The sequence below is a fragment of the Lepidochelys kempii genome, chromosome 11 (genome assembly GCF_965140285.1).
Source record: "Lepidochelys kempii isolate rLepKem1 chromosome 11, rLepKem1.hap1, whole genome shotgun sequence".
Taxonomy (NCBI): Eukaryota; Metazoa; Chordata; order Testudines; family Cheloniidae; genus Lepidochelys; species Lepidochelys kempii.
In genome coordinates this window covers 46,006,341-46,027,438 of record NC_136390.1, presented here as the reverse complement: position 1 = coordinate 46,027,438, position 21,098 = coordinate 46,006,341, and the positions used below count along the sequence as shown (strand labels likewise).

The 21,098-nt window shown below is 41.0% G+C and overlaps 2 protein-coding genes across 9 annotated transcripts in view; one reads left to right on the top strand and one right to left on the bottom strand.

Annotated features, from left to right (window-relative positions):
• Positions 1-11,309, bottom strand: part of LOC144929126 (uncharacterized) — a 273,209-nt gene extending 261,900 nt beyond the window's left edge. For 2 of the 3 annotated variants that reach the window (XM_078847983.1, XM_078847984.1), the window contains exon 1: positions 10,834-11,309. In XM_078847983.1, coding sequence (XP_078704109.1) covers positions 10,834-10,962 — 129 coding nt within the window. In that variant the 5' untranslated portion in view covers positions 10,963-11,309. The remainder of the gene's footprint in view (positions 1-10,833) is intronic. The other variant, XR_013634420.1, reaches the window with a different exon arrangement.
• Positions 10,824-21,098, top strand: part of ZNF385B (zinc finger protein 385B) — a 305,035-nt gene continuing 294,760 nt past the window's right edge. Inside the window, exon 1 of one of the 6 annotated variants that reach the window (XM_073306049.2) lies at positions 10,824-10,907. The gene's annotated coding sequence lies outside the window, so the exon portion shown is untranslated. Of the gene's footprint in view, positions 11,004-11,281; positions 11,419-11,449; positions 11,581-21,098 lie in introns of those variants that run through there. The other 5 variants (XM_073306053.2, XM_073306046.2, XM_073306047.2 and 2 more) reach the window with 5 other exon arrangements.

Below are 21,098 nucleotides of genomic sequence, written 5' to 3'. Positions count from 1 at the left end.
AAACTTGCTCTTGATTTACTTTCATGTTGCATACAGTGTAGTGTTCTTAGTGTATGTTACAAACTTCTTTCACATGTGTCCAGTTACCAGGCCCCAGAGGCTCTGATTCATATGACTCAGCCTGACTCTCTCAAGGACACCACCCCTGTGATGCGGTCACCCCAGCTTGTCTTGAAATGAGAGGAGCACAGCTGCAGGCTGTATTCTAAATATTCTTAGGCTGACTCTACAAACCAGTTTTTGTACTGGTATAATCTTTTTTCAGTTAGGAGTGAGTTTTTTTTTTTAAACCAATAGTTATACCTGTACAGCTCATAGTGTGGACACAGTTATGTTCATATAAAGGTACCTTATACAATTATAGCTTATTCCCCTATGTATGGAAATAGCTTTATCAATATAAAGCACCTTTATAGTGATATAACTGCATCCACATTAGAGAGCTTGTACCATTTTAATTATAGTTGAAGCAGTACAAATGTGTGTCGACAAACCCTTACTAGTAGCTGCATTCAGGATACAGCCACATCTGCACTTAGGGACAGATCCTATTCCCACTGAGTGGGAACAGATGTGGGCTGTTATTGAGCAGTACCCCTATTTCCTCCATGTTTCTGAAATATGCAATGAGAGCATCCGCCTTTAAATATTAGGCAACCAAAGATCTTTAACAGCAGCATTCATTGAACACTAACCGCATGACAAATTCACTTCAGAAAACACACTTTGGAATTATATTGAAATGTTGAAGTAACTTGTCATTAAGCTGATTTTCTTAATAAGATGGATATAGCTGCAATACAGGAAGGCTAAGAAACATAATTAATTCAAGTTCAGTTTTTAAAGCATTATACCATTCTTTTCTGCCTGTCTGCTTTGCTCAGGACTAGTGGGCATTTAGGGTCTGTGTTTAAAATGCATGTGGTAGAGAATGTGGTTGTCTTTGTTCTCCCTTTTCATGTGCCTTATGCATCATTCTGGGGAGCAAAAGAGGGTGAGCATAAGATACTCTGACAAGCCCGGTCTTAGGGCTTCTCTACACACAAGTTACTGAAATAAGTGATACCAATATCTTTATGTACATATAACTGTGTCCACATTGGGGGTTGCACAAACACCGTGTAGACAAGCCCTTAGATTAACTGAGAATTCATCATTCCTTGACACACACAAATGCAAGCAAGACTAAGTAATTGATTACACATGTGCTTGGTGGGATTGCCTTGTAATCTCAAGATCTGTATCTTCCCTTCTCACACACTGTATTTACAAACCATTAGGTATAAAGCTAATATAGCTCACAGCAGATCAAGTCCTGGATACTTAAGGGCTATACATAACCCACCTCCTTGGAATAAGCCATGGTACAATTACAGCTAATTAAGATAGCAACTCCTATGAGCCATATAGAAATCTCCCCATACCATCTACAGTTCTATTTATTTCTGGCCTGAGCTCCAGGACCTTATTCATTTTGCTTTTTCTTGAATGTGCTAGGTACTGTATATCTAGCAAAACGCGTTGCCAGGTATATCAGCGTTTTCCACTAGTAATAATGGAATGAAATAGTACAGGTACTGGAGTGAAGGTCCTTAAGTGAAGTAGTTCATTGCAATAAGTCTCTTAAAAGCAGCAAAGTAAGGTATTTGCATTATGTGATGGCAAATCATTACATTTTTAAGTCAGTCTGACTACACTTACAGTGTCTATAGTCCCTGGCACACAGTCTGATTCAGATCCTGTATACCGTGTGCACCCAAAAATCCCACAGAAGGCCTAATAATAATTATCAATACTTTCATCCAAGGATCTCAAAGAACTTTAACAAAGTGCTAAGTATTTTTAGCTCCGTTTTATAGAGAAGTTAAGTGATTTTCCCGAGGTCACATAACGAATCCGTAGAGCCAGCAACAGATTCTAGATCTCCTTGACACCAAGTTTTCTGTTTTAACTGTCAGACCATACTTCCAATGGCAGTTTGGGGTGTTCAAGGAATGTAAGTTTAGTCCCATTATCTGTAACCTGTTTTCAATTCACAGCCTAAAACTGAAGGTAACCAATTTCTATGCTGAGCTAAACCCATCACATTTTTACACTGGTTTTGCTATATCACAGCTTTTTTTCCCCATTATGTTACAGAGCGATGAAACCTATGCTATGAGCATGTGACTCATTGTTCCCCTCTATTGGCTAGTCCAACCAAGAGCTCCATGTGTCTGCTTTCAGCTAATGGATTTAGTCCTTTGGCTCAAGCAGTGAGCTAGTTCTGTAGGTCTGGGATTAAACCTGGTTGTGGGGTTATTATAATGACACACAAGCTTCCATTACATTGGAATATGTGGAATAACATCATTGTTTTGACTATGGCACCAAAGAAAAATGTATTACACTGAATCCCTAATACTGTTCCCATTCCCAATTCCTAATCTCTTATATGAATTCCATACAGGCAGTATTGGTAGAAAACCAGGTAGAAACTCAGTGGCGGCTGTGGTCCATCACCTTTATTGTAAACAGGAAACTACTTTGTTCTTATCATCTGATCATAAATCCCTGATGCTTTTAAATGGACACTACTGTAAGGCAACTGAAGAGCAAGAAATATCCTAATTGTTCTTGCTCTTCAGTGTTTTCAGCGTTGTTGTTGCCGTGTTGGTCCCAGAATATTAGAGACACAATGTGGGTAAGGTAATATCTTTTATTAGATCAACTTCTATTCGTGAAAGCGACTATGCAGAGCGCTTCTTCAATAGCAGAAGAGTTGGTTTTCATGTTCAAAGAATTAGCTAATACAAATATTATGCCATCTCGCTAGCCTACCTGCACACAGTAGCAGCAGATTTTCAGAAGGTTGTTCAACCAGTTTTCAAGCTCTCAGATTTTTTGCAATGTTAGTAAAGTGCTGTCTCTGCTTGGCGGTTCTCCAGCCTAGGAATCACACTGTTCCTCAATCTCTGCCTAACAATGTAAGGCTAGGCTTCTTTTTGGGGAGAGTTTTTCCATTTATTACTGGAACCGTTCTTCCTTTAAACTATGGGATTCAAGGTGCTTGCAGTGTTTGCCCTAAAACACCCGGAATGCATTTATATAGGGAAGAAGGCTGGGAAGCTGATTTCTCAGGGAAAGGAATAGAATGGATGAGTCTCAATGAATATCTGTACATTCTCACTCTTTAGGAACGGTTGAGACTGACTTCTGTTCTACTGAAAAGGAAAGGTTTATTGTAGCTTCCCTCTTGGTTAGTACTATGGCATAAATTTCTGCTCTGAGCATTTTTTCTGCTTCTTCATATTATTCAGTCTTTTAAAGGAACAAGATTCAGGTTTAAAGGTAAATGAATTTAGCAACTCATAGTAGGCAGAATAATAGAAGAATTAAGATTAGGATTGGCAGCAGAAATTGGCACATGTGGCAAACAAAGATGTGCAAATATTTTGTTTGTATAAAAGCAGTGAATTTGTTTAGAACATATTTGCAACTTATTTAAATTTGTTCTTCAAATACTTGTTCACATGAAAGTTCACAAAGTGTCCAAGTGAATATATACTTGTGTCGGAAGTGGTCACATCACCATCTTGACAACTCTTTGGGATGTTATTATTTATGTTGCAGATGCACCTAGATGGGTTGCTGAGGACTCTATTGTAAAAATGTAATAAATGCCTCTCCTGGCCCGAAAGAGCTTACAGTCTAAACCCAGTTATGAGCACCAAATATCCAATCAGGAAATGGAAACAATATCATGGGAATTAAGTGGCCCATCACACAGTACAAACAGTATATTGATAGTATGTTGAATAGTTTGCAAGTAATCCAAAGATTAAATATATTAATATAAACTAGTTGTCTTTTTTTTTTAAAGAATGAACACACTAGTAAAAATTTTAATCTATAGATAATTTACACACAAAAGGCAGTTAATTTCATCAAATTAATTCTTTACTGGAATAATTAATCAGCTCTAGTTAGGAGACATGAAGGCATTAGAAAGGGATATCTTTGAGCCGTTAAAGATCAAAATGGGATATTTAAACCTATTTTTAAAGCACTAAGACATTGGAGGGTTGAGGAAAGAATACATTAGAGCAGTAAAAAGAAATAGCAAATTGCAGAAAATATCTCAAGTAACAAGGGGCTTATCAAATATAAATGCAATAGGAAAAATAGCTAAAGTAAATAATAGCCTGCTTAACAAAATAAGGATAGATTTCTTAGGAAATAGCATAACAGATAAACAGTTACTTTTGCCTGTTTTTACAGAGGAAGCACACTGTTTTTACACTAAATCAGGGATTGTTTCCCCAGAGGCTGCAAAAGGAAAACGAGAAACTATAAAATAACTAATTACAAAAAGTTAGCTTCACTTTAAGGATCAAAAACTCTAGGTTCAGCTGACACACAGCTGTGAGTGTTAAATGACATAAATGACATTGATGAACTTTCAACAGATTTAAAACAAAATTACTAGATTCAGAAGAAATGTTAGCTGATTGAAATATAGCAAAAATAACTTAATTTACAAGAGAGAAACTAGAAAATTAGCCACCAGTATATTTAGTGTTGCCTGTTGGGAAATCTTGGAAACTATTTTGAAAAGATGTGGAAAGAAAACACCTGGAAAAGCTCAGTTTAATTAAACTGCGGAACCACCTGATCAACATCCTCTACAGCAAACAGGGAAAGAATGAGCTCTCAAAACTGGATACTCACATAAAAAAAAATCTTACACACAAACTTCCTCATGGCTGGACTTTACTAAAACTAGACAAGCCATTTACAACACACACTTTGCTTCTCTACAAAAGAAAAAGGACACTAAACTTTCTAAACTACTGCATGCCACAAGAGACCACAGCAATGGTTCCCTTAACCCACCCAGCAATATTGTTAATCTATCCAACTATACTCTTAGCCCAGCAGAAGAATCTGTCCTATCTCGGGGCCTCTCCTTCTGCCCCTCCATCCCCACGAACATGATACAGTTCTGTGGTGACCTGGAATCCTATTTTTGACGTCTCCAACTCAAGGAATATTTCCAACACACCTCTGAACAACATACTAATCAACAGAGACCTTCCTACCAACACTACAAAAGGAAGGATTCTAGGTGGACTCCTCCTGAAGGTCAAAACAACAGACTGGATTCTACACAGAGGGCTTCCACCGACGTGCACGGGCTGAAATTGTGGAAAAGCAGCATCACTTGCCCCATAACCTCAGCCGTGCAGAACACAATGCCATCCACAGCCTCAGAAACAACTCTGACATCATAATCAAAAAGGCTGACAAAGGAGGTGCTGTTGTCATCATGAATAGGTTGGAATATAAACAAGAGGCTGCTCGGCAGCTCTCCAACACCACTTTCTACAAGCCATTACCCTCTGATCCCACTGAGGGTTACCAAAAGAAACTACAGCGTTTGCTCAAGAAACTCCCTGAAAAAGCACAAGAACAAATCCGCACAGACACACCCCTGGAATCCCAACCTGGGATATTCTATCTGCTACCCAAGATCCATAAACCTGGAAATCCGGGGCGCCCCATCATTTCAGGCATTGGCACCCTGACAGCAGGATTGTCTGGCTATGTAGACTCCCTCCTCAGGCCCTACGCTACCAGCACTCCCAGCTACCTTCGAGACACCACTGACTTCCTGAGGAAACTACAATCCATCGGTGATCTTCCTGAAAACACCATCCTGGCCACTATGGATGTAGAAGCCCTCTACACCAACATTCCACACAAAGATGGACTACAAGCCGTCAAGAACACTATCCCCGATAATGTCACGGCAAACCTGGTGGCTGAACTTTGTGACTTTGTCCTCACCCATAACTATTTCACATTTGGGGACAATGTATACCTTCAAATCAGCGGCACTGCTATGGGTATCCTCATGGCCCCACAGTATGCCAACATTTTTATGGCTGACTTAGAACAATGCTTCCTCAGCTCTCGTCCCCTAACCCTACTCTACTTGCACTACACTGACGACATCATCATCTGGACCCATGGAAAAGAAGCCCTTGAGGAATTCCACCGTGATATCAACAATTTCCATCCCACCATCAACCTCAGCCTGGACCAGTCCACACAAGAGATCCACTTCCTGGACACTACAGTGCTAATAAGCGATGGTCACATAAACACCACCCTATACCGGAAACCTACTGACTGCTATTCCTACCTACATGCCTGGGGAAACTGAGTCACAGAGAGGTGAAGTGAGCAGCAGGCAAGTGACATAGTCAGGAATAGAACCCAGGTCTCTTGAGACCCCCTCTAGTGCACTGTTCACTAGGTTGCACTGCTCTGAAGAGAACCCAACAGTAGGATATTCTAGTGTCTCCACACAGAGGTCAAGAGAGTCCACTGACAAGGGGTACCAGTGGGTGAGAGTGCAGCTGGGAGTTGAGACAATTGGTATCTGAAGCCCTGAAATCAAGGGTAGCTGTGAAACCTGGGGAAAAAACTAAATGGATGGTGAAACCCTGACATGGGGAACTGGGAAGCACTAAAAGGACCCGGGGAGCCCTGGTGTAAGGATGAAATCCATTTACGTTATATTCCAATAAACAGCCCCAACAATGGGTACCTTAACTGCAACACATGGAGTATTTGTACTTTACGGTGCCAACAGAGAGAAAATTGAGGTGTGAACACCCAGACACAAGGTCAGGGATAGCTCATGGTAGCACAGTGTCTTAGTCAGAATTTACATTGATTTTTTTTCCAGCTGAAGACCTGACCCAAAAATAAAGATCATGGATACATCCTTCCGAGTTGGAAAGACGGGATAGACTATGTGTGAACTCCTAAAAATGGCTTTGAATCAGGCAATCATCGGTGGTGACTGTAGCCACAGCACAACTAGTTCAAATGTGATGTGAGCTGCTGCTCTTGGACAGTTTAATTAAGGTTTCCTACCTACCTCGAGTTTTTTCTAAATCCTTGGGTTAATCAGTGATATTTTTGTTTCTTGAGTTGATCTGCAAGATGTTTTGGAGAATAGTATCTCAGTAAGAAGGTGGACCCAAGGATTTATAGGCAGGTGAGTCATAGAATATCAGGCTTAGAAGGGACCTCAGGAGGTCATCTAGTCCAACCCCCTGCTCAAAGCAGGACCAATCCCCAATTTTTGCCCCAGATCCCTAAATGGCCCCCTCAAGGATTGAACTCACAACCCTGGGTTTAGCAGGCCAATGCTCAAACCACTGAGCTATTCCTCCCCCCACCACTGAGCTATTCCTCCCCCCCACACCTTGAGTTACAAGGTGAGAGGATTTAAAGGATTTAAAGGGAATGCTTTATCAGGAAACTTTAAATTATGGATTAAGTGACTAAATTAGCATCTAAGATGGGAGCAGCTCTTTTTTAAGACAGATCTAGGAAATGGTTTTGAGTTTTTATTTCACCTGTATAATGCATGTGAACTATTCAGAATCATACGCATTTATCTACTTGCCATGACATCTCTCTATAGTAGGTTAATGGTTACCATCCATTGAATTGTCATTTTATGAAAGGTGATTGGTGATTCTATAAAACACAGATATATTTGTTCTGAAGACTGTCACAACATTCCAGACCAGATGTTCTCAAATAGAGAGAATATCTCATGAACTACTTCCCCTCCCATTCCTGGTTATCGTGGAACATCTATCATCAGTTTGGAGATTGAATAACAGCCCTATGACACATACAACAATTACTTACATGGAAAAGTAATGTTAAGAAAGTATATAATGGATTTTAGCTCCTTTTAACGTAATTTAGTATATGGAAATTAAGAGAAAGCCAGCTCTCCCCAGACCACCAAAGACCATGGAAGATCTGTGAATCACAGTTTCGAAGCTGCTGTTCTGGATGTCAGTAAATCTTTGCCACTAAAAGAGCTGTTGGTGAAATTAGTGACTTTAATTCATTTGGTTTAAGGTGAAAGACCCTCAAATGTCCAAGCCTTAGACATTTCCAACATAAAATTAGTCTGGCACCGTGTGGAATGCTTCTTTTTCAAGAGAATCAATTCTAATTCTGATTTGTTCAGCATTCTGCCATCAGATCAGCTCTTCTCTTTTGTATGGGGAAGTACTGAAGATATTCTCTACACTAGCATTTTCCTCATCATTCGTCTAGAATTGTTGAAGTTTCAACAGTGGAAGCAGTCGTGTAGAGCAGATTCTGGGATTTTTACTACTGTGACATCTAATCCCCCAGGGCAGATTAAGAGGGAACTGAGACCAGACATTCTGAGGAAATTGTGTCCTCATTTATACCACTTCTCCCTTCCTGTCTGTAGAATACAGATTTTCTTTCAAAAAACACATAGTGATTCTTTAGTTGTCCAAACTATTTATATGGGACTTTGTGGTTTGTTAAGACTTTGAAGAGGAAGTGACTTTAGACTCCATACTTAAAGGGAAGATTAGTCCAAACTTTGAAAATGACCTGCCATAAACCGTAAGTGAGCCTGTCAAACATCTTCTAACAAAATGAGCTGTAAACAAGGTATGATGCAATCCTTGATTTTATTGAGTAGAACTAGAATTACAATTTTCCAAGAGCTCAGATTGAAGTATGGTGAGGTGTTATCCAATCAGTGTTAAATTGTTTTTCTTTTCTGCTGAGTAGCAAACAAATGGATTCAGCATTGTAGTGCTTCCTCCATCATTTAAAATCACATCCTCTAGAAGGCAGGTAGCCTAAATATTTGTTCTTTAATTTGTATTCAGACTCTAACACTTTGGTGTCATTTATAACACCCTGACTTTTGTATGAAGCACATGTAAAATTGCTGTTTTCTGAGATCCACTGTCATCCACTTTTGCTTTAATACCATTTGCGTAGAGAACCTTGTTATTCTGCACAATTCACAGGTAGTTTTCTAAAGCCAGAAACTAGTGAGCTCCTGAACACCTAATGTAATAAAAAAAACTCCTCCAACAACCTGAAAGTGGAACGTGGGGGGAAAAAAAGAAATATGGTATTTCTGCATGTCTTCTTCAAAGTTCTTTTATTTCTGACACACAGCTCTGGTGCTTTTGGCATGGGAATTCATGCCAGCTACACCAGAAAACATTGATGCTAGGCACCATGGTCTGTAACCTCTAAATTTGCCAAAGGAAAAAAATATATTGCAACAGATTATTTCCTACATAGATTTTCCTCTCCTTCTGTTTGAGTAATCTTTGAAGCATCTGCTCCATCATTTGTCTTGGATGTGGGCCACTTTGCTGTACCTTTTGAAACTCTTTGCCATTACCACGGATGTTTTTGGATACTTTGGCAGACCAGCCATTCACTCATTCTTTTTGGATTAGTTTTACAGCAGTATCTTGGTTTTGCAATGGAGGACTGAGACACTGCAAAACTAATCCATTTGAGTGCCTCTTGTTTTGTGTGTATGTAACTGAGGCTGATCTGTATAAATTCCCCAATTACTCTTACCAGAGCTAGGGAGGGAAAGAATTTAAACCCATATATGTGCAAACCACACACTCTCTTTTTCTCTCTGCACTTGTACAGTTTATGAGATAGAATACTACATCATAGCTGGAATCTGGTAGGAAAGACTAAGGAGGCCCACCTGCAAAGCACTGGGGTAATGCCTGGGTGAGAAGCCCACCCTCCTTTACCTCTGAATTGCTGGGATTCCTACAAGGCTATGCTCCCTGTTCCTTCATGAAGGGCTCCATTTTTCATATCAACCTCCCATCTGACAGTATCTTCCTATTCCTGCTGAAATAGCCAAATATATGGGATAAAGAGCCTTTTTTCCCCACCCCAAAGCTCTCTGGTTTAGGCAAAGGTAGGGGTGCAGAGGAGACATGTCTTCTATTCTGCCCTGCTACTGGGCAAAACAGAGGATCTCAACAACTCTACCCTGGGCCAACCTAGACTAGGCATGAGGGCTACACTTAAGACTACAGCTGCTGGAGTCACCTGAGGAGAACAGAATTTCAGTCGTTTTTTTTTTTTTAAATAAAAAATGTTCTAGCCTTCATGCATGCAAAGAAAAGCTTGAAAATGTTATCTACCTGTGCCTGATGCCTACCTGAATTTGCAGACAGTCTGAAACAAATGTTACTAGATGTGTGAATTGCCCTATTCATTTTAAGTCTGAAACTTCTTGTCAGGAAATGGGGGCAAGGCTAGAGAGAGTCTACCTGCAGTTTTTCTGGGTACCTGATTGTCTTAATTTCACATTATAAGAGTCTCCTACCAGCTATCTTTCTGGTCATCCTCCTCTGTTTCTGTGAACAGCTGCAGCTGCCTCCCCTGAGCAAAACTGTCGTGATTCTTACCGGTTTCAGTTCTACAGGGCTCTCAATACCGCAATGAAACTGATCACTCCTGCCAATTTCATCCTGGTGCTTGGGAAAGTTACCTACAGCCCCAGAACCCTTAAAGCTGTGAGTTTAGACACAGGGAAGCAGCGCAGCTCCTTTACCTTCGGAAGGTTGTCCTTAAAGGCCACAAACAAAAATCCGTGCACTGTAGAAAAACTTGATGGATTAAGCTTTCCCCGCTAACTACTGCGGGAAGTGTTCTGGCAGGGCGTGAGGCAGTGGCCACATATGCACAAGTATAAACCCGCTGCAAACACCTACATACGCACTCAGGCGCGCGTCCACATGACCGGGAAGCCACACGTGTGTGCACAGGACGGAATGGTGCAGCCACACCCCCTCTATATGTAGGTCACACAGAAGTGGGGCGCGCCCACCCGCGCTGTTTGCCCGCGCTCCCGCGCGGGGTTCCTCTGCGCCCCGCCGGCACGCGCCCATTCACCTGCCGCTCGCGCTCGTGCTCGCGCGCCCACGCCCCTCTCACCTGGGCGGTGGGGTGGCTCCGGGCCAGCCTCGACGCATGCGCCCGGCGGCCGCCTGTCGTGGCTCCAACGCGGAGTAAGTGGGACGCGCTGCCTGATGTGGCGGCGGCTGAGCCCCGCGCGCCTGCCATCCCCGCGCGCCGGAGGCGCTGGAGCCCGGCGCCCGGGCAGGGTACGAGGGGAGCGGTGCCGGGGCGGGGCGGGGCTGTTGGGACTGGCGGCTGGGGAGGGGGCCAGAGCTGGCCGTGCCCCCGGGGCTGTGCGGGGCGACGGGGGCAGCGCCGCTTCCGCCCGCTGCCTGCCGCCCCCGCCAGGGCAGCGGCTCGCTCGCCCCCGCGTGCCCGTGGCGGGAGCAGGGCTGGGCGGGGACGGGGCGCGCCGGGGCGAGGGCGAGCGCCCCCGGGGGCGGAGGCAGCGGGGCTCGCTGGGCAGGTTCGCGGCAGCTCGCGGGGACAGAGCCGGTGCGCGACTCGCTCGCGGCGCTGCCGCCGGTCCGGCCGTCTGGCCGCGGGGGACCCAGCGCCGAGCGGCCGCGCTGCCCGTGTCCTTGGCCGCGGTCCCTACCGTAGCTTAAAAGTGAGCTCAAGGTGTGGGGCCGTATTGTGTATCCCTACCGGAGCCTTTTAACGGGTTTCTACTGGGCTTCCCATGTGCGGTATCCAGTTTCCTTCCCCGTGTGTTGCGGGTTTTCATTTTATGCTGCAGCCACTAATTTACTGCTAGAAAGTATAACCCATTTCTCTAACTAGGTCAGTCTCTTGAGTCATGATGAATTTGGTTTGCATCGCAATGTTTCTTTTCTCTAAAAGATATGCGGGTTTTTTTTTTTTTTTTGCTTTGCTTTAAGATAAGTTCTGTTTTTTCTGCGTTTTGAGTAGGAGTTCGTTATAGTTATAGTTACACTAGCACAGCCTGGCTCTCTTTATAGATCTTTATAAGCTTTTGGAAAGGTGAATTTCCCCCAACAAAAGAGGCATTAACCTACTTTAAGGAATCATCCTTGATGATCTAATTACATAGCTTAGGAGTAAGTGCCTGGCACTGTAAGTTATTTGGGGACAAGGCTCTGAATACCTTAGGTATGCTTAACAATCAGTTTTCAATACAAAATGCTAGATTTTTGGGTCCTGGAGAGTCTTAAGTTCTTAGTTTTAAAAGCTTGCCTTTGTGATGCTTAGCTATTTCTACACCCCACCCCACTCCAGCTGAAAATTATGAGCATAAACTTCGAAAATTAAGAATATAAGGCCACTTGCCCCAAGTCTAGTACTTGCATTGAAAATTTATTACTAAGTGTGTACGTATATGCTTTGGCAGCACATATATTGATATTAGCTTTAAATAATTTCTTTATACTTGAAAATTGTTTCTCTGAGGCATTCTTGTCTATATGTAACTTTGCATGTGTATACGTGTAACAGTAGTTACTCTGTGCATCAGTGTCTGAAGAACATGAAAAGTGTGGAGTTTTTTTCTGACTTCTCCCATTTTTGGGAAAAGAAATCTTGTTTACTATCACATCAGCAAAATGCTTCTTGAACCTGCAAGGTATTAGCACTTGAATATCAAGCTTCAATAGAATGGCTAGTTTGTGTTAAAGAATATTGTACTTTAAAAATGTGGGACCAGTCAAAATGTATAAAAGAACTTCAAAACTAACCGTTACAGCTACTTACTGTATTACAAGTTGGGAGGTGGAAACTGCCTAGTGTGATGAGTCTTATTCTGGTAATATACTAGTGATATTTAGTGAGGAAGTTCTTTAAAAATAACTACTGGATGAATTTAGAAATGTATGTACCTGCTGATAAAGCGAATAGATGTTTTATTCCCAATTCTTTTTGATGCTGCATCAATGGTTTATTTCTACAAATAGCAAAAGATGGATCAAAATAAGTGATCTAACATTAAAACGAACATACATGTTTTAGTACCTGATTGTATAACAGTATGAAAAAGTGATCTAGCTCTTATTTAAAATTAATGGTTGACGAAGAAACTTTAACCATCAGAGAGGTGTGTGGACCACTCTCTATTAAGTGGTCCATTGACGTCCCTGTGGCAATTATAGTGAGAAGTAAGGGCAGCACCTGGTGAGAAATCCACTTTGCTTGGAAGATAAAGGGTGCTGTCCCTAGATCCCTGCTTGAAGTTTCTGCCTTTTGAGGCAGTTTCTATCTAGTAGTGAGTATGTGGTGATAGCTCTTCCCTATCTCAACTGTTTGGCTGATGAAAGGTAGAAAAAGTGCTCTTTCTTTCATACAGCAGGGCTGTTGGAGTAGGGGGTGTCTGCTATGCTATCCCTCCCTCCTTCAGTCTTCTGGCTGTCTGTCACACTCCCTTTCCCTTTCCAAAGAGGAATGTTTTTGCTGTTCTTCCCCCCACCAAGTCCGTTGGCTACTGAGGGAAGGGAAGGAGGTTATGCAGGGGATGAGGAGGATTTCTGATTATCTGCCCAATGTCCAGTTGTCTTTGTGTTTTGTGTGATTCCTTCCCCCAAATAGCTCCAGTACATAAAGCTCATTACTTTGCCAAACAGCTGCGGAGTGAGATTATATGATAGTTTGATTTATGTCTGCAGGATTCTGGAGTTGTGATATATATTATCAACTTCACTCTACTGTTGCTTGTTTTAACTTCTTGCATATTATGGTCCACTTAATAATATAAATGTCCTTTTGTGGACTACCTCCAAATTGTATTTCCTAATCCTTTCCCCACATCTTTCTGTGGCAAATGATACTTTTCCATTTAACCAGGTAATAGAAATAGGATAGTATTAATGAGACAAGATGACGACAAACTGTAATGTGATGGTAGTAGCTGCTTGATTCTGCCCTGTTGTTGCATCTGTGCAATGCTTACTCTCCCAGATGGAGGAACATGCGCTAGTAGAGACTCTCCCCTTACTGACTGCAGGCCCCAATGTTTTGATCTTTTCAAGGGGCTTTCTCCCTTCAATTTTGTGCTGTTCCGTTTGTTACCTCTCATATTTCGGCAGTGTCTTCAAATTTGATCTCCGCTGAATTTCTACCAAAGATAGGGACTGCAGTCATGAAGCAGCCACACAGAGGAGCTTGTTTTTGTGAGTTTAATCTGTTTTGGGTTTAATGCCTTTTGAAATCCTCAGTCCAAGACTGGGCTACAGTTAGGAGTGAGTGTCACTGCATGAAGTCTGACATCTGTCATGCCATTGTAATAGAAGCAGTGCTGTGGACTACCAGTGGTTCGAGGACTGGAGTTACAGCCTGGTTGTCCTTAGCGTTGGAGGACTTATGAAATAAAGACATTCTTATTACTTAACATATAGTCCAGTTGGAATGGAGCTCTGAATCCTGAAGAACTTGTCAGTCTGTGCCAGGATGTAACTGGGTATAGTTCTCTGGAAGGTTGTCCTTCCTGATATACTGAAGTCAAGTTGCAAAGATCAGGTCATCTTTACTTCTTCAGATGAAAAAGATGGCTTCACAGTCTGAGTAGCTTGAGTGTTAAACTTCTGCTCTTTATTAATTACCTTTGTAATACTTTTGATACAACAGTGGGTTTTTCTTTAAATATATACATTTTTGAACTAGCAGTGGAGAAAGCTACAAAATGGAAACAAATACTTTGCACTTGATTGAAGAGTCTATCAAAGCATTTAAACAATAATTTACCCATAACAATATTATGAGTATTATACCTATTTTACTTGACACAAGTCATGCCGAAAGCTAGTGGCAGTAGATATTTTAATAGAAAAATATTAAATTTATAATAACCTATGATTTATTATACCTATGATTCTTCAGTTGAACCCATGACTATTGAGTTAATGTTCTCAGCATGCTGTCGGAATGCACAGAGGGTTGAAAGAATTATAATACATTTGTTCTTGTGTGCAGTCATAAAGCTAGTATTCCCACCAGCTGTACATGCAAATAGGTTTTGATCACAGACTTTGCTTACTTAAACTTGTGAATGTAAATCAAATATTTGCCAAATGACATCATTTTCTGTTCTTATTTTGTGTGCAAATGTAAAATGTACAGAGATTCCCTTGAATGGTGGAATATTTTGTTGATATTTTTTTGCTGTTCAAATAAGCCTGTTAGCTACCTGTAATGGGTTCTCAATATGAATTTGTTTCTATTTTTAAAACATTATGGTAAATATTTAGCAGTATCAAAACAAAGAAATTCCTTTCAAAATAATGTCCTCGGTATTTGGATTCTCGAGAAAGATCCATTTATTTCCTGTTAAAATTAATTTGTTTTAAAAGCCTTAATATAAAATATATTGTCATTACAGTACATGTAGCAAATTATTGGGTAAAGTATGGTTTCTAATCTAAATTATAAAGACACAACTGAATCATATAGCTACACTGTATCTTTTCTGACTACTGAAAGTGCTTAAGAAATAATGGTTAACATTACAATGCATGGATGTGTTGTAGTAAAGTATACCTGATGCTTATTTAGCAACAATGCTGACATTATTTAAGCAATTTGTGATCACAAAATATTCAGTCAATTTTGTAGGCTTCTTAATGTTAGGAAGTTTTAATGGTCTTGCTCTGTTCACAGAAAACACCTTATTTCTGTGCCCTGCAATGCATCATGTTTCATTGTCTAACGTATTTTGTCAAAGATTGATTAAACATGCCCATTAATTTTGTAATTTTATTGCATATTGCCCTTTTTAGATGAGCGCTCTCATCAGATTTTCTGCTATAATTCTTTTTAATCTCTAAAATGTAATAACATACAGTCTTAACACACAGATGTTACACATTCTGCACAGAACTGTGATATTTCTAGTGTATTAACTGAAACTGACATCACCTTCTATAAACAAGGTATTAATTGACATGTTAAAAATGCATTAGAGAACCTGAGCTGCTGAGGTTTGTAGAAACAGAAGCCTGGTGAGCTAATCTAAGTAAATCAGTGGAGTTCAAATCTTCACTTACCATTACTGGTAATTTACCACATTATTGTTTAATTGACAGGCAGGTTTTATAAAAGGTAAGTATTATTAATAATCTGCCAGATACACTACAACTGTCCAATATCTTTTGATCCTTTGTTCATTGGACAGTATTATGTTGACTGAAATAAACTGATATTTTAGCTAATGTTTTAAAGTGAAATAATACTACTTTTATTTGTTGAAACAGCAAAAATTTACGGTACATTTTCTTTGGTCTGATTACTGTATTAACACTTAAAATGTTGGCCTTTTTTGGACTTGCAGTCAAATAGATTGGAGGACAATCTTTGTGTACATGCATATGTTTATAAAAATACTTTGCCTTTAGTATCTTTCAACTCAGTATTCTCCTAGCATTTTACCGGCAGTAACTGAGTTTCACCATCCTCTTTGGAGAGTTAATTTTACCCAGCTGGAGTTTCACCACATGTATGGTGGAACACAGTACTTCTAGAACAATAGCTAGACTGCTGGTTTTGGGGGCCCACAACCTCCCATATGCTTCCAGATTTTGGAAAACTGACTGTAAAGAATTATCTCAGCTTTCTTTATTACAGTAATGTCAAAAACGTACAAATCTTAGTTAGGGTCCTACTTCCAAATTTAGGTATTTAGGTAACGATGGAATGTTATTGATTATCTTTCAGTCAGTGGGAGCTGTAGGTGCTCAGAACCTTTGACAATCAAATCACTTCCTTTGATACCATATTTAAATAACTACATTTTGACCCAAGTTTCTAGCCCTTCTGCTGGTGAAGATATTCTTGATGATGTAAACTGATGGCAATGGTTGAAAGTTCAGTGATCTATTTTCTCAAATATCTTGAGTTGTTCATAGTCCACACCCTCCAAGGGGTGGCTTCAGGGACCCACAAAGCCTTTGGCAGTTTGGTCTCTTGAGTTTGGGTGGGAAGCACAGACCAATTTCCAGCTGTAGAGAATATTACTTCCCAGCCTTTTCCTGCTCGTACTAAGGCAAGCTGTCAGCTGGCTGCACTGAGTCAGTGGGAGCTGCAGGTACTCAGCACCTCAGGAAATCAGGTGGCTGTTTAAATGCTGAAATATGTATTTGGTGGTGACCTTTCTGCCTTTTGGATTGTCTACATGGGAATGTTTGTTTTTTTCAGATCAACTGTAGTTATTTTATGTTAAATTGGTTTGCATCCACACACTTTTTTCCTGAATTATTTGGCATCTCATTCTGCATTACTTTGTTTTACCAGTAAAATAGGGCTAATACCTACCTACCTAATGGGAGGTTGGTGGGTTGAGAGCATTAAATAGCCAGTGTTGAGGACCGCTCTGACAGAGCAAGACTACAACATGGTTCAGAACAGACAGGGAAGAATACTGTATATAATTGCAATCGTAGGGGAAGCTCAGATAGAATATAGTTAGTTGAGTTGAAGTTTGATTTAGACATTAGTATTAAAACTTCTTTTCTTTTGAAAAATGTCATGGTATTTTTTAATGATCACAAGTGTTCTGGGTCTTGGTTTTATCACAGCCAAAGGCGGCACCTCCAGAATTGGTGTCTCTTAATGCCCTGCTGACTGCTTATTGATTGGTTTATTGGTTGTAGCATTGGTTCAGAACTGAATCCTTAACACCACTCAACCCTACTCAGCTTGTGAGATCTAATTGGCTTATAGAACAAGCTGTTATGGCTGCAGGCCATATTTCTTTATCTGTTTGTGCAGATTTCCAAAGGTTAAAGATATGTTAAGGGCACTTTACTTAGTAGTTCATGGTGTCAAGTTCTAATTGGACGCTTATTAGTACATATGTTCTGAACACAATAGACTTCCAGATCTCCTTGGAACCATTACAATTTATGATGTAATTCCAAAAATTAATTAGTTTAAGGTTCATTCATGTGATAGACAGTGTTAGTGCCTCTATTGAGCATATACATGGAATCTGCATGCTAAAAAAGAGAAACCCTTATGACGTTTTTACTGATTTTTTTTATTGCACATTCAAAATAGCAGCCCTCATTACTCCACTTACTCAAGAAATCTTAGAACATAAATGTTTGACTACTTTTAAATTAGAGCAAATTGTTTTTTGAATAATATGTATTTTGTCAGGCTTCAGAGGCAAGGAAAGGGAGAGTGAGAAATTGAGTGTGTCTGCTCCATTTATTCAGGACAAAATGTGTGTTGTTGAGAAACTTTGTAAACACTTCCTCCTCTGTAGTCTTTACTCAGTCCTGTTGAATACTTCCAAGGGCAGAGTAAGGACCTCCAAATAGGGTTTTATAATGGAAATGCTGATGCAGAAGTAGTTTCCAGTGGTTTTTGTATCATCTTTTTCTTTCCAGCCACCTACTAATATGACCATGAATCCTTGCATCAGGTTTGATTTATACATAAAGGCATGTGTAAGTGATTCGGTAAATTTTCAAGTTAAGCTAAAACGATTGAATACTACTAACTTTAAAAAAAAAAAAACAACCTTTAATATGGAGTTCATAAACATTTGAAAAAATCCTGCATATAACTCCACTTTTGTTTGTTTCTAAAAATACAGCCTATTATTTTAAGCCCCTGTCCTGTAACTAGCTGCACCTGGGTGGACCTCGGGACCTATATGGTGTCAATATCTGGTTTAAGGTTTTAGCTTTTATTAATAAGGAAAAAAACTTAAACTGAAACCCATATTACACACACACACACACAAATTAAAGAACAGTATTAAGGTTGCAAAGTCAAGCATTCAAAAGTTAAGAAATGCCAGAGTTCAGGTTTCCTGTGCACAGCGTTATTACAACCCCCTTGAGCATGTGCATTATGATAGTCTTAAATTACGTGATCAAATACTATATTTCCCACAGGAGCCCTGCCTCATTCACAGGATGGATGGTGTTACTTAAATAAGCAGCTATGCAATTTTCTGTCTTATTTTCATTGTCCACCATGCAGCTTTAATTACTACATGCTATTCAAACCCTGCTCTGAAGACAGAAATTTTAATTTTTCCTCATGGGCTCATCAGTATAGTATCCGAGTTGTTGTTCATAAACAATGACTTTTTTTTCCCCAATTCCCCTGTGAGGTGAGGGGTGGCAATACTCCCATTTTACAGATAGGGAGCTGAGGCTTGGAGAGAGGTCAAAAGTTTCTGCTGATTGACTGCCCAATTTGGAACACTTATGATGTAATGTATTCAGTGTACTTGATATGTTTTAAAGCACAACTCCCATTGCCTACAGTTGTAGCTGTGAGTGCTCAGCATTTCTGCAAATAAGACCTCAGAGTTTCAAGTTGGGTGCCCAGAAAATGAGGAACACACAATTATTGGCCACCTGTGGAAAGTTAATTGGTTTAAGTGATTGTCCTAGGATCAAGTAGAAACTCTGTGAAAGAGGCAGAGATGGAATACAATACTCCAGGGCAACATTCACCTGCTTTAACAGTGAGACCATCCTCCTTTTTCCCCCCTGGAATCCCCTCTTTTATTTGTTACAGGCTGATGCCTTTAGATCTAGAAGTCAGGGTTCAATCCCCACACATACACATTTTCCAACTTCTGTAGAAAAGAAGCCAGGGATCCTACAGACAATGGCCTTCTTCACTACACAGCCCTGATTCATTTCTAGAGCAGGACCATCTTGTGCATTGAATTATTCTGAGGTTCTATGGAAAAGAATGTGATCATGTAATCAAGATTATCATAAAATATATATACACATGGGAGCTGAATTAAAGTTGCATAGGCAACCTTAATTCTGGTATTTCCTAACTTCTGAGTACTTGACTTCACAACCTTAATAATCTTTTAATGTGTATTATTTTTATATGTAATTTCCTTGCTTTTTGAAAAAGCAAATTGGGGAAAAAATATTTCCGTCATGAGGCATCATATTGACATCCACATGGTTCATCAGCAGGGTTGGAACCTTTAGATCCACCACACAGTCCTTTGCCACTTGAGCTCACTGAGTAGTTGATAGCAGTAATAGGTGGTCTTCATCTATGTGAACCAGCACTAGGGGATCATTGCATTGTGGCAGTGAGTTTCCCAGATATTTGCTGACAGCAGAGGAATAGTGAGAATCAGGAATCTTGGGTTCCATTCCAGGCTGTGGAGGGGAATCTGTTCTTTAGTGGGCACACTCTTCTGCCCATTGATCCCTTCTGCCTCATCACCTCCAATCTATCCCAGTCCTGTCTCTATCCCTGGCTCACTGACCCAGTCCTGTTCTCCTTGCTTACCCAGTCCAAGTCTCCATACCTCAGGTTTCTCAGCCCAGTCTACTTGCCCATCTAGTCTGTTTCTCTGCTCCTGGCTCCATCTGATTTTAATGCTCTCCCTAATGCTGGCTCTCAGGCCTAGTCTCACTTCCCAGGCTCTTTATTCAGTCTCAGTTCTCCCCTCCCCCCTCCTCCCCCACATACGTTTTTGACTCCTTATCTCCAGTTTTTTCTCCTCCCTGGCTCCTCGTCCCCATCTCTTTGCCCAGCCAGCACCAGCTCCTCTTTGTTCCCCAGCTCTTCGTCAGATCTGCCTCTCTTCCCCACCATTTTCCCTCAACTAGTTCCTAGTCAGTGTTTCCTTGTACAGCTACTCCCAATCCCTCCCTCTTGCCCCCTCCCCTGCCAAATTCCTTGTCTGATCCCAGTGTTGTCCTCACCGGCTTCCAGTCCTAATCTCCCCTCCGAGTTTCAACATTCCTTCACCTCCTTGCCCAGGTCTCACCAGACTCCTTGTCCCAATCAACTCCTTTCTGTCCCTCCATTGGGCTTTTGTCCCCTCTGCATTCCGATCGGCTGGTTTCCTCCTCCATGCTGACTGGGAGAGGGGTTCTTGAGATCATAGGAGAAGACCTGCTCTCTCTTCTTGTGCTTGGCCCCAAGCAACTGGGAGCAGGCATTACAGGGAAAGTCTGGAGCATGCTCACTCATGTCATGGGGATGGCGCAGGTTTAGGTCAGCATTAGGAGCTGCGAGAGGCTGGAGCATGTTCAATAGGGTTGGAATCTTCAGAGGTTTTAGCTGTTAAAATCGAAAGTGTCTACTGAGCCTGTGTGAACTGTGATTTCTCCCTCCCCCATCTTATAGGTTTGGGCAGGCTTTTATGGGGATGGCAAAAGACACACCCTGACACCAGGGTGACTCCCCTGCCAAATTTCACATGTCTGCTCCAAAGCTTGTAGGCACTAGAGTTGTTCGGAGAAATGCTGCCAGAATTTAACACCTGGAAAACAATGTATTTCTCCCGAGGCTAGTTTTTGGGAAGAGTAAACCCGTTTTAGCTGAGAATTTTCAAAACAATTCTGCCTTAGGCAGAC